This window comes from Empidonax traillii, unplaced genomic scaffold (genome assembly GCF_003031625.1).
Source record: "Empidonax traillii isolate 1590-97213 ecotype Southwest subspecies unplaced genomic scaffold, ASM303162v1 scaffold56:size2478089, whole genome shotgun sequence".
In the NCBI taxonomy this organism is placed as follows: domain Eukaryota; kingdom Metazoa; phylum Chordata; class Aves; order Passeriformes; family Tyrannidae; genus Empidonax; species Empidonax traillii.
The window spans coordinates 2333513-2345930 of NW_020955249.1; the positions used below are offsets into that span (position 1 = coordinate 2333513).

The window sequence follows — 12418 nt, forward strand, 5'->3', positions numbered from 1 at the left end:
GCACGGCGGGGCCGAGGGGACGCTTCGGGACCGAAATGCCGCCCCACCCCCGCTGCCCGAGTGGCACCGCCGAACTTCCCCTTCCGGGCCGCGCCCTACCGGCCGGCGCGCTGCCCGGACCCAAGATGGTGGGCGAGGCGGCGGCTGGCGGGGAACCCTGACCCTCACCAAAGATGGCCGCGCCACGCCACGCCCCCGCCGGCCGTGTGGGCGCGTGCGCGAGCGGCGCTGTGGCGCGGGCGGCTCTGTGGTGGCGGCCGTTGGCGCTTCCGGCGGGCGCGGGGGCCTGTGGGGGATCGGCGCGCGCCACTGGTGTCTGGCGTGCTGAGGGAGCGGAGCCGCCATGGTGAGAGCGGAGCGGGACCCACGGGCGGGACGGGACCCGCCGCGCCGCACAGGCTGCGCTCCCCTCCGCTACCCTCTCTCCCCAGTGGGGGCCGCGGCCGGGAAGGCTGGGGCTGGCGGGGCGGGCCCGGGCGGGCGGCAGCACTTTTTGGCGGGGCAGGGCCGGGCGAGGCGGGGGCACAAAGGCGGCGGCGGCGGTGGTGGTGGCGGCGGCGCTCGTGGAGGGGCGGACGGGGCCTCCTGCCTCCCCCCGGCAGCTCAGACCCCTTGTCGGGGCGCTGCTGGAAGCGCGGCGCTTTCCCTCCAGTCTCGCCCGTCGAGCGAGTCTGCCTTAAATGGCTGATTGGCGCTTTCCGTGCTGCTGTCCCTGCTCCTCCCCTTCGCTCGGAGAAGGGAAAGGCGGGAGCGTGCGTTGGTGGGCTATGGGAATGGCACGCTGAAGCTCGAAGGCCTCCCTGTTATCGTGGTTTGTTGCTTTCACCGAATGAATTAGGATACGGTGCGGCAAGTTATTGCCTCACGGGGGGAGGAAGCTGCCTCTGGGTCTGCTGCGAAGCTCCGCATCTGCCTGGCACTTGATCGAAGCAGTTTGCTTCGGCCAGGTATTTAGGTGTCTGCAGTGTGCTACTGCTAGTTGTATCACTGCACATCTTACCCTTGCAATCAGTGTTTATCTTCCTTTTTCATTTTTTGGGGGGCTTTTTTTTTTCTTTATTGTCTAATATTAGACTACAATTGGTGGAAGCCTCTTTGCACACATGCTGCCTAGCGTTTAAGTCCTTCTAGTTTGGCTGTTGGCCCTGCCTTAACCATTTTTACAGGGTTCTGCCTTGGGTAACAAAAATAACTTGTAAAGTTCTCTCTAGAAGTTCAAAATTGGTATAATACAAACATACGGTGCCTCATTATGTGCCCTGCTTAACAGCCAGTACACCTATGCTTTTGAAGAAAATGCAGGGAAATCCAACATGTCCCTTGGGCCCATACTGGGCTTCTGCAGATAACGTGGTGCCAATGCAGGAAGGTTTATGGATCTTCCCTTGTTTTGGTTTTGTGTCAGTGAGGCATGTGGGGTGGGTAATAATAGTTGGAGGAAACTTCCATCAGGCTTCTGAACTTGTCGGTTTTTTGTGACTACGTGGTAGGGCAGGACCAGCAATTTTATCGAAACAGTTTCCTTTTTTTGTCCCTTAAGGTAAAATAACATGAAGATCCCAAAGAAATGCTTGAAAAGCATTAATTCTACGATGCAGATGGTCCCAATGGCATTAATTTTAATATTTTCCAGGACAGTCTCTGAAATGGATATTGTATAGTGTCTGAAGTGATAAACAGCTTAAAGTCAGAAGCCCAAATAATTTCTACTATGAAGTTCTGAAAGAACTGGCTTACATGTCTGGCTCACTGTTTTTTTTTAAGTTTTTTAATCTGATGATTTGGATAATTTCAGAATATATACATAAACTTAATGCTCCTCAGTGACCAGCTAATTAAAATGATAGTGCAGGAAAAATTACTTGGACTCCCTGACAAGACAAGTATGTTCATTACAGTGCACTTAGAAACAGCCAGATACCGGCCTCCTTGGGGAATTCCTTTCAAATCCAGCATCCTCTGGCATACACAAGAGTGGACTTAAATTATCTAGTCTCCTTTGTATGATTCTTGTTACAGTGTGTAGCTCTCAATTCCCCTCTTTTGCCACTTCTGATCAGAAGTCTTGCTGCTTCTTTTACTCTGTGTAACTTTTTCCTGGACTTCTGCAACTCCTGTGTTATTTGAGACAGAATTTAAAGAACTGAAAACTGTCTATTCCAAGCATGGGAACACTGTCAGTCACGGGACAAGAATTTATCCTGTTTTCTTCTTACATGTTTCTTGTAAATCCTAGTATTTGCCATTTCTCTTTTCTGTCATAACATTTGATGAACACTGAACTGGTGTCTTCACTGATGCCCAAAGTATGGTTCAGGATTTTTCTGTCAGAAGCTGATTAATTTAAGCCAAATAATATGTCTTACTCTGCAGTTGCCTCTTAGTTGTGTGGTCACTTCACATATTAGCACTGAAAATGTTGGATCCAATTAGCAGCACTGGAAATGGCCATTTTTGCAGCGTGCTTGCAAACTTTCTGTGCTATGCAACCTCTTAATTAGATCACAGATTGCGTACACTTCAAAAATTGCTCACTCTTTGCTCAACTTACTTGCTGTAGCTAAGTGAAGAATGTTATGGAAATAATGGAAGCCACAGAGTGTACAATCATCTAAGTCTTCCCTGCAGAAGAACAAGCTTATGGACTCCAACATTTACAGCAGTTTTCTGTGCCATAATTACTGTTTCAGTAAACTCATTGAAGTCTGAAAACCCAGTACATCTGTTTTGCAGGAAATAATCTTGAATACTAGGTGCAGATTTGTTGTATAATTTGTGTTCCCTTGAAATTAAATTAATAACTCAAAATAGCTATTGTTGTTAAAATCTTTATGGTGAGATTGACGACGTGGTTAAGTTGGATCCCCTCCTTGCACTTTAATTGGGGCATTTGAAATCTTACTAACAGCTTGCATTTGGAATAAAATAAGTAAATGCACTAATGCCATAGCTTTTATACATTGACTTTATTGCTTTGCATTTGTGTCTAATTAGAAACTACTACTTCTATGGTATCTTTTTCCAACACAGTAGCTGCTTTACTGGTGATTTTACGCATTTTAAAATTCTGTACGGATTGATAGGACTGATTGGAAACACAAGTTAACGCGGCTTATATGAATAGTAAATGCTGTTCGGAAAATGTGTCTTTGATTGCTAGTTCACTATTTTAATATTATGCTGCTTTTTGGTGCTTCCTTCAGATAAATTAATTAAATCAAACAAAAAATCATTCAAATTGTGCAAGTAACCTGTTTTCTTGGTGTTTTGTTTTTCAGTCTCACACAATTCTACTTGTCCAGCCTACCAAGAGGCCAGAAGGCAGAACATATGCTGATTATGAATCGGTGAATGAGTGCATGGAAGGTGGGTGAAGTCATGGGGTTTAAGAACCAGTTTTTAACTACCAATTTTAACATACCGCCAAAATTAGTAAGAAAATAAGTTGCTCTTCATGTTTTTCAAAGGTAATTCACAAAAAAAATAATTGGAAAAGTGTCTCATGCTTTTAGTTTTCTAATGTTCTAGCAAATGAAAAACTAGTTGTAATTTGTTCTAGAGCTACCTTTTTGTATTCAGTATCTGTTTTTGATTTAACTAGATAAAGCCACATTCAGTTTGTGAGAATATACGCAATATTCTTGGCGGGGCCATGCAGCAGACCTGCTTGAGTACATTTTATTGCAGGATCAGCACCTAATTCTCACTAATCTCTGTGGTAGCACTGTAAAGGGAAGATTACTACTAGATATAATATATTAAATAAAAGATTGTGTGCAGTTGATACCTAATTTACAGCCTCTTGGTGTGTGTGCCAGGGTAAAGAACCTTTAGTACTTTGAGTCACCTAATGAGCTTGGAAAGAAGTGTGACATACCAGAGCTGTAGTTAACGTTAATGTCCCAGGAAGTTTTGCAAGGCAAACAAAAGCATAATAAAGACCATGTAAAGCTGCTATGCTCACTTTAATATTACATTCTTCTCAAATATAACTGAACTATTTGTGGGCGACCTTAAATAAGTAAAACTGATTTAAATTAACTAAAACTATTTAGGCTTGTGCTGTCACTCTTACCTCAGTAGCCTTGTTTGACTCTGTATTCAACAATGATCATTCTTATGAGTTCTTCTATTTCTCAGGTGTTTGTACAGTAGGAATATATGTTGTAATTGCTGTCTTAAAATTACTAGAAGGAGTTCTAGGTGTCCATTGGAGCTTACTGCATGGAAAGGTACACAGTTGACAGAACCAAAACTTTTTTCCCTACGTGACGAAAACTCTTCTTTCTATGCCTCTTACCTGATTTTCAGTGCAAATAGCTAGAGCAAAAGAATTTCAACTCTGCAAAGTCTTGAGTATGTCTCTTTTATGGGAGTCATCTCTAAACTTTCATTATATTTGTGGATCAGTAGTTGTAGAAGTTTCAGCAAATACAGTTTTTAACATTGGGTTGTTAATCTTGTTTCTCTGCAGGAGTCTGTAAAATGTATGAAGAACATCTGAAGAGAATGAATCCCAACAGTCCATCCATTACATACGATATCAGCCAATTGTTTGACTTCATTGATGACTTGGCAGACCTCAGCTGTCTTGTGTAAGTTCAGTTGTACAGATCTATTTCACTGACTCAGGGAAGTCACAAGTCTTCGTCTAAACTCTTACATGTTCTATCTGAGTGTTTTTTGCAATAACTGTAGTGCAGCAAAATTGTAGCTGCCATAACATGTTGCCCATTTCAATTAACTGCATTGAAATCTCTAAGGAGGGCTTAGAAAATGACAATTCCAGTTGGATTTTAGTCTTACTGAAGCTCACAGCATTTCAGATACTGAAATCCAACAGTTTAGTACAGCTGCTTATTTTATTACGGCTAGAATCTATTTAAATTGGGGCTGTATGTGCCTTTGTGCTGTTGGTCCAATTCCTAAGGAGGCAGAATAGTTACAGAACTTTTTCCAGCTGAGGGCAGTAGTAGTGGTACAGTAGAAGTCTACACAAGTGCATTGCAGCCAGCTGTTTATTTTAAGCAAGATACAGTGAGATAGAAGTTTCTGTAAATGCTAATGCAGTGATTGAGGAACAGATGAATCCTCTAGAGACCCCTAGCTAATTGTTTATATGCTCTTGTGAAAACATTATCTCCAGTTCTCATTTGTGTGTCAGAGTTGTGGGCAAGCAAAGATGATCTTGTGTACTTTCCATACTGACTGTACCGTGAAATCAAATGGTAAATTTCACTCTCCAGAACAAAACTTACTGTTAGGTTGAGTACTTTCCATACCATAAATTTTTACGGTTTGTTATGATAGTGGTATCAACTTTGCAGAAATTCTGTAGGAATAAGGATACAAATCTCATATTTAAGTAACAAAAGACATAGCATTAGGCCTTTGAATCTCAGAATTCCAGAAAATTTTTAAGCCAGTGAGTTTCTGGCTAGACATTCCTGCAGCTGTACTGCTGTGGCTGAAATCCTGGTGCAAGTATTTGTGTAGCTGCACAGTGAACAGACTTTGCCAGTTAATTCCAGTTAAAAATAAATAATTATTTTAAAACCCTGAGCATCAGATTGTTTTCCTTTGTTATCTGATGTACAGTACAGAATCTGTTACTGATACTGACTTATTACAAATGCCATTTGCTAAAGTTTTCAGTAGAATAAGTAAAATGGGTTTACAGGTTCTGCAGAGTTAGCTTGACCCTAGACATTCTGCCACCTTTGATTATCAGGGGTCATATTGCCGGGCTGATGCAAGTTTTGAAAACCACAGTTTATCCAACAGACTGAAGCTTGCCAATTGCTTTAGGAGGTAGCAACTGTTCTCTAGCACAGTCTTGTGCTTTTGTTAATAAGGCTTGTAAACTCAGTGTCATGCCAAATTCTACTTCAGCTTTTAGTTTTCCACCAGATGGCACATGTATCACGAGGTGTATCAGGCATGTCCTGTGTTCATGGAGATGCCTGAAGTACTTGCAGTCTGGTCTTGTGATATAGCACTGGGAATGGATTGGGGGGTGGGGGATAGAAACCAGTAACTTTTAACTAACATTTCTTACACTGCACAAGAACTACTGCTGTATCAACATATACTGAAACTCTTTCTGTGGCCCTGAACAAGTCATGCTGGGGTTTAAATAACAAGGCTTTTCTAGAAACAGTGTGCTTAGGGTGTTTCCCTTAGGTAAGAACTGTAAATTGTTCTGGGTTAACTGGGTTAAATTCAGATTTTTGCTTGGTTTCTTACCAGTGACCTTTCTTACCTGGTCAGAAATATGTATACCAAAATTTAAAGTCTGACTAGGACTTTAGTAGTTCTTGAAGTATTTACTGAAAGTACCATCTTCATGAACAAAATATTCAGCTTTAATGACTGAAGGAGAAAGAAGGGCATGAATCTACAGAGATAACTTCATGCAATTTGCTTTCATTTTTCAGTCTCATTCTGCTTCAATTCAACAGTGTCCTGAGTACCTGAATTCTCTGGCCCCTGCTGGTATTGCTAGGGAACTGCTTTTATCAACTACCCCTGAGCAGCAAAGAAAACACATCTGTGGGTTCTTGTTTCAGTTTGCTTTTTATGAAGTGTCCTTGTTAGATGAAAGCTTGTCCTCACTGCCAACTGGCAGGAATCCTTTGTCATCCATCTCTGAGTCTACCTTTGCTCCTGGAAAATTTTAGGTTTATAAATTTTCAGGAAATTCCAGACAGAAGTTTAACACTCGCAAACTTAAATAAATGCTTGAAGGAGTGTAGAAGAAGTGTTTGGCTCATTAGATCGTTCCCTGGTAGAACTATTCTTCATTCTGAGCTCTAGAATACTAAGATTCTCCATTAGTTGTCTCCCATTAAGTAATTGTCTTCATGAATTAAAATGTGATGCACTGTGATCCAGTCACTCAGTAATCCTTGGAACATGTAGTTTTATTTCAGGGTCAGACTGACCTGCTGGGTAACTTTTTTAGGGAATAGGATAAATCCATTTGATAAGTGGCAATTCCCATCTACTTCTGATATTAGTTATGATCTGTACACAACTTTCTGCTTCATACACTTGAGGACACTTAATTGTTTGTGAAGTTCTTCTGGTAAATGTACTGCAGTGCAGATTAACATTCATCCTTTTCTTCTTTCTAGTTACCGTGCTGACACTCAGACATACCAACCGTACAATAAAGACTGGATAAAGGAGAAGATCTACGTCCTCCTTCGCAGGCAGGCCCAGCAAGCAAGCAAATAATGGGGGCACCATCATCACCTGGGCTTGGGGGAGGGCTTGGACAACAGGTGTGTACAGAGTGTAGTAGTGAACGTTTTGTATTATAGTCATCCTGTTGCCATCTTGATAACTTCTTTAGTCAGGGCTGAATGTATTGTTAGAGATACAAGGATTTTGTTGGGTTTGTCCTTTTTTTTCAGTGTAAATGGAGAAGAAAGTACATCATCTTCTGCAGAGATTTAATTTGGGTTTTTTTCCTCCAGCTAGCTAATGTTCCTACTTTATTTGAACCCTTGGGGCTGTTCACATTGTACTTCACCACATTTGCTGTATATGCCCTTCTGTGGGTTTTCCAACATTCAGTTATGTCCTTGAGATGGTCCTAATGGGAAATAAAACTACCCTTTGGTTAAATTTGAGTGCTGAATGTTACAGATTTTGCCGAAAACCACTAATATTTTTTTTCCCTATTATCCAAGGAATAGGGTTGAAAGGTTACGTGGACTGAACCAACAGTTTGCTGTATTACAGAACAGCTCAAATTCTGGCCTAGTCATGATACTGTCATCCCTGGGGATTTTGGGAAACACAGCAGCCCTCTTGCACTCTACACTTGATGTTTATATGAGACATTTGTATTCAGGCTCTGGGATAGGTGATGGATAAGAGCAGGCTGAATGTATCGCATCACAGAATTAGTCTGCTCACAACTTTCCCCTGATAAGGGATAAGGATTTAGCTTTCATGAAAATAGCTTCATTTAAGTGATAAGTAATAGCTGTTGAAGACTGGGAATCAAATTATTGAAGAGACACAAAGTCTTAAAAAGATACTTGGGAGGAGGTGTTAAACTTTTCTCTCAACACAAATGCAGGTTGAAGATTAGACCTACTAACTCTAGAATTATAGTGACCAGGAATAAATTCAATCTGCTAACATCAAAACATGCTTCCTTTTATAATAAATAGTGATTTTCAAAATGTAGTAAGTCAGAAGTATATTAATCCATTGATGGTTACTTAAATCTGTAAATACTTTGGCATGGAAGTTTTATATCTAGCTTGACACAGTAAGTAATACCTAAAAAATTCGCTATTGCCCCTAGAGTAGCATTCTGGTTTAATATAAACAGTGTTATTTTAACAGCTTGCATAGCTTATCCTCCTGGATAGCACATAGTAGAATAACATGTCTTTCCTAGCATATTTAACTTTTTTTTTTTTTTTTGGTAAAAATTCCAATATTCTCATGGTGGATTATTCAAGGAGCTAAATTTTGCAGTCTTTGACTGCAAAGACTGCAATTAAGCCAAATAAACATCCCTTGACAGTACCTATCATATTTAAAATAGTGATTTAATATTTTCCTCATTTTGTGAACTTGTTTTCAGTTCAAGGAAAAGCAGCAATTTGTGCTCTTTCCTTATTGTGAAATGTGCAAGGAGCATGCTGAATCCCTAGTAATCAGGAACTAGAACACAAAATAGCTCTTCCTTCAAACGTAACCTAAACTTGGTCTGATTAAAAAATATCTTCCTTGAGTTTGTTTCTAGTGTAGTAACTGCAAACTAAGACCAGTAAACTAGTATAAAATACAAATTTCTTATGTTAGAGCAGAAAATAGGAAGAAGGTACTTCAAAGCAGGTGGTAATAAACCTTTTTGCTTTTTGAAAGGGACTTAGTGAAGGTACGTTTTTTAGAAAGTAGAAGGTAAAGAGGCTTTAACTTCAAGGTTAATTCACTTTGTTTTTTTTAGCAGACAAACTTCTGTGGTCATCTCAGTAACTGAAGTTTTCACAGAATTGGAAAATGCAAGTAAATGTTCCTTTTATAACTCTGGAGCCAGACTTGGCCTTCTGCTGATAAAAAAGTATTGTCTGTAAGCCATTTTAAGACAAGGCACGTGGGCATCACCTTTTTCCCCCTTGTCACCCAGCTACAAGGCTTTTTTTCTTTTCTGAAATAAGCTATTAGTTAAAACTCTCTATGCATAGTTTTTGAGCTGATGTTCTCCACAGTCCTTTAGAGTTGCGCTTTACTTGATAAACTATTCATGAAACATCATGATTTGTTGCTTAACTGAGCAGCTGACCAACTACAATTAAAGGAAGAAAAAACGCTGCAGCGTCTACATGATGAGCAATTAGCTAGAGAGAAGAATCTGGAAAGTTGTCTCCAACTAATCACTGCCTTCAGAAATACAGTGAAGAGGGTTATGAACCCTTGGAAACTTATTACATGCCAGTAGGCTGCCACTCTAGTGAGGTAGTCTGCTCTACAGGCCAGGTAAAAAATGACTCTCCAGTTTGCTTGGCTCCTACTGAGTAAGGGATGACAGCAGGGCATTTACTACTTTTTGCAGTTTCACCTCTCCTTAGAGGCATCAGACAGCACTTTGATATTGATCATTTGCCCAAGTTCAGCTAACTTTAAAAGTAAGGCTCAGCAGCAGCATTTTGCAAGTAAAGCCATAAAAAACTGCACGATTACATAAAGGATGTCAGAAAAGAATCTGCCATCCCATGCGTGCTTTGCCTGCAGCTAATTGTCTTTTGTTTCTTGCATAAGGATAGGCACAAGTAGCAGTGCTGGTCATGCCTGCCACAGTGTGGGAGTAAATGATAAAGGAAATTATATTTGCTGTTTCTGCAGGAGAGTGGTACAGTATTGTAAAACAGGGATAAAGAATGGAGTTCAGAGACCTAGTATTTCCAAGTGTGGAAATACTTAAAGGCAAGTTCATTAAGCAAGCCTAGCCTCAAGCCAAGGAGATGTATGAGCCCTCATCCATTTGCCAGGAGTGCAGAGGTGCTTGCCTGACTTCTGCTTGTCTTGTGGAGCCCCGAACCATGCTGCTTCTTTGCTTATCGTGGAATAGGGAAGTCCTCCCACAGTCTCTGGACTGCCTGTTACGGATTTCAAGTTGACACATGACTGGAACAGTACAACTAATTTCTTAGCATGGCTGCTCACTGAATAGTAGGGTGAAGTTCTGTGTGATGGCTGAGCTGATCTAGCAGTTCCCTGCTGTTGAAAGGCATAATGTTGCTTCATGCTATGTACGAGAGACACTGGGTCTTGTGGGGAAGGGGAGAACAGGACTGCCAATCATCACTGACAAGCAAAGTAGCTGGTCACTTAAAAACCAAAAAAACAAGATCTCTCTCTTATAGGTATCCCATTCTACATCCTCCTTCAGTATGCTGAAGGGGAACTGTGAAAAGCAAAAGTGAGTTTGTATTCCTGCTTTGATGGTAAATAAGCTAGATACTTAAAATACTTGTCTACTGTTATTTCCATGATCATGTTCTTTTAAAATAGACTGAAATCTTGACAGCCATCACAACGCACCGTAAGCTGGGCAGGAAAGTAGTGGCATCCCCATTGTTAGATCTGTTGGCTCTTGTGCTTAACACTGCTGTCACGTACAGAGGAGAAAAGCTAAGTAGTAGCCAAGACCACCTTGTTATCCTTATTAGTAACTAATAAACCTCTTTACAGCAAGAGGAGCCTTAACTACCCACAGTATTTTCTAGGTTGAAAGAACCACCAGATTCTTCACTTACATTAGAAAAGGTTAAGAAAGTTGCAGATTTGCTGGTTGTGATCCCATTACTGTATGCCAAGCAATTTGTGCTATTTTGTGATGCACTGCTCCAGCTGCTTTGCTTTAGAGTATATAAACAGTTACATAAATTTGCAATCCCCACTGAGTAAGGGCCTGATTGTACTGAAACTCAGCTACGTTGAAAACTCAAACAATCCATCAAGAACAGTAATGAACAGTAAAATCGAGGGTAGCTGGGTTACAAGCACAGAGTAATTTCAAGCTCCTGCTTTTGACTGCTATGAAGCTGTTAAGTGTCTTCTGGACCCTGGTGAGCATTCAAACAAATTGTTTTACTATTATCATAGGTTGGGGGGAGCAGGGAGTATTTGGGGGATCAGGGAGCATAATTTAGCAATTCTCCAGCATGAGACAGGCTATGGATGAGGCTGGAGATCCTCAGCATCTTTCTCAGCCTCACTGAGCATCTGAGCTACTTGCCTTAGGTACCCACTTGCCTCTGAAGTCCAGAACTGTTGACTTCAGCTTTTGTCTCAAGGTAAAATGATAAATAACTTGTACTAGCTGTACATAAACTGCAAGAGTAAATCTGTTGAAATAGAAAATTATTTTACACCTCTATAATATTAGTCAATTCTGTCAGGTTTTCTACACTGAATGTATTGTCTGTTATAATGTTACTTAGTGTTGGCCACATATAATGTACCGTTCATGGCAATAGCAAGGGAATTAATCTGCCACTGAAATTCAGTGAATGGAGGTGTTTGGGTTTGCGTAGTGCAAGGCAGCTCTCTATTCTCATCTATTAATAAATGCTTTTTCCTTACTGTGTCTGAAAGGGATTAAAGTAAGACCTGTCTGGATTTGTTATAGGAAAACAATGGATTCTAGCAATTAGTTTTCTGTAATCTGAATGATGTCTGTAGGAACAGTTTATCTGAATGAAGCTCCAATTCATAGGTTTTATTCCAACTATTTGTGCTGAGTTTGCACTGACATGCAGGTAAAACTTGCATGCTCCATATGCCATTCGTGGTGGAGCATTAGCGAGGGTTTTGTTGTCAGTTCTGTACACACCCTAGTTGATCTGGTGCTGCACCCCTCGCAGGGTCTCCATAGTCCTCCCAGCTAAGACTGTTACTACGGACTGTTGCCTTAGCATCAGCCATCAGTGACACACATACACAGCTTCTGGAACTCTGTAGCTGCTGCATGCCTTGTGTTTGTGCCAGGTAAGTCAATAAGACCAAAAGAAGTGAAAAATTTGGCTGTGTAGTTAGAGGCTGTGTTTCTGGACTCTACCACTGACTAAATACAGCATTTATACAGCCCAGATCCCTAGTGCACCTGTGCTTCCATCTAGTGTATTTAATTCCTGATTCTGCATTGCTTCATTAACTGCGCAGGAAACAGGCTCCTAAATTTAATTTATTATCCTCTTAGTTACCTAGGGGATTGGGTTTCACACACAGTTAACACAAACCTCTTGCCCTGAGAGTCTGGGGAATATCTCTCCTTGGATATGTTCAAAAGCTGACTGGACACAGCAATCTGATCTGGTTAGACCCACCCTGAGCAGGATTTGACTAGATGACTTCTGGAGCTTTTCTCCAACCTAAATTATCTGCCATT

At 41.1% G+C, this 12418-nt stretch overlaps 1 protein-coding gene across 1 annotated transcript; it reads left to right on the forward strand.

Moving 5' to 3' along the window:
- The first annotated feature begins 222 nt into the window (after positions 1-222).
- ERH (ERH mRNA splicing and mitosis factor) lies at positions 223-7637 on the forward strand. The gene is made up of 4 exons (XM_027879717.1): positions 223-346; positions 3279-3366; positions 4475-4595; positions 7137-7637. Exons 1-4 carry the CDS (start codon positions 344-346, stop codon positions 7237-7239), a joined length of 315 nt encoding a protein of 104 aa, XP_027735518.1. The 5' UTR covers positions 223-343; the 3' UTR covers positions 7240-7637.
- The last annotated feature ends 4781 nt before the right edge of the window (positions 7638-12418 follow it).

Excerpts from the sequence above, each read along its gene's own strand:
- ERH (XM_027879717.1), top strand. Across the intron at positions 3,367-4,474 it reads GGTGAATGAGTGCATGGAAG|GAGTCTGTAAAATGTATGAA; the intron begins GTGGGTGAAGTC and ends GTTTCTCTGCAG. Across the intron at positions 4,596-7,136 it reads GCAGACCTCAGCTGTCTTGT|TTACCGTGCTGACACTCAGA; the intron begins GTAAGTTCAGTT and ends TCTTCTTTCTAG.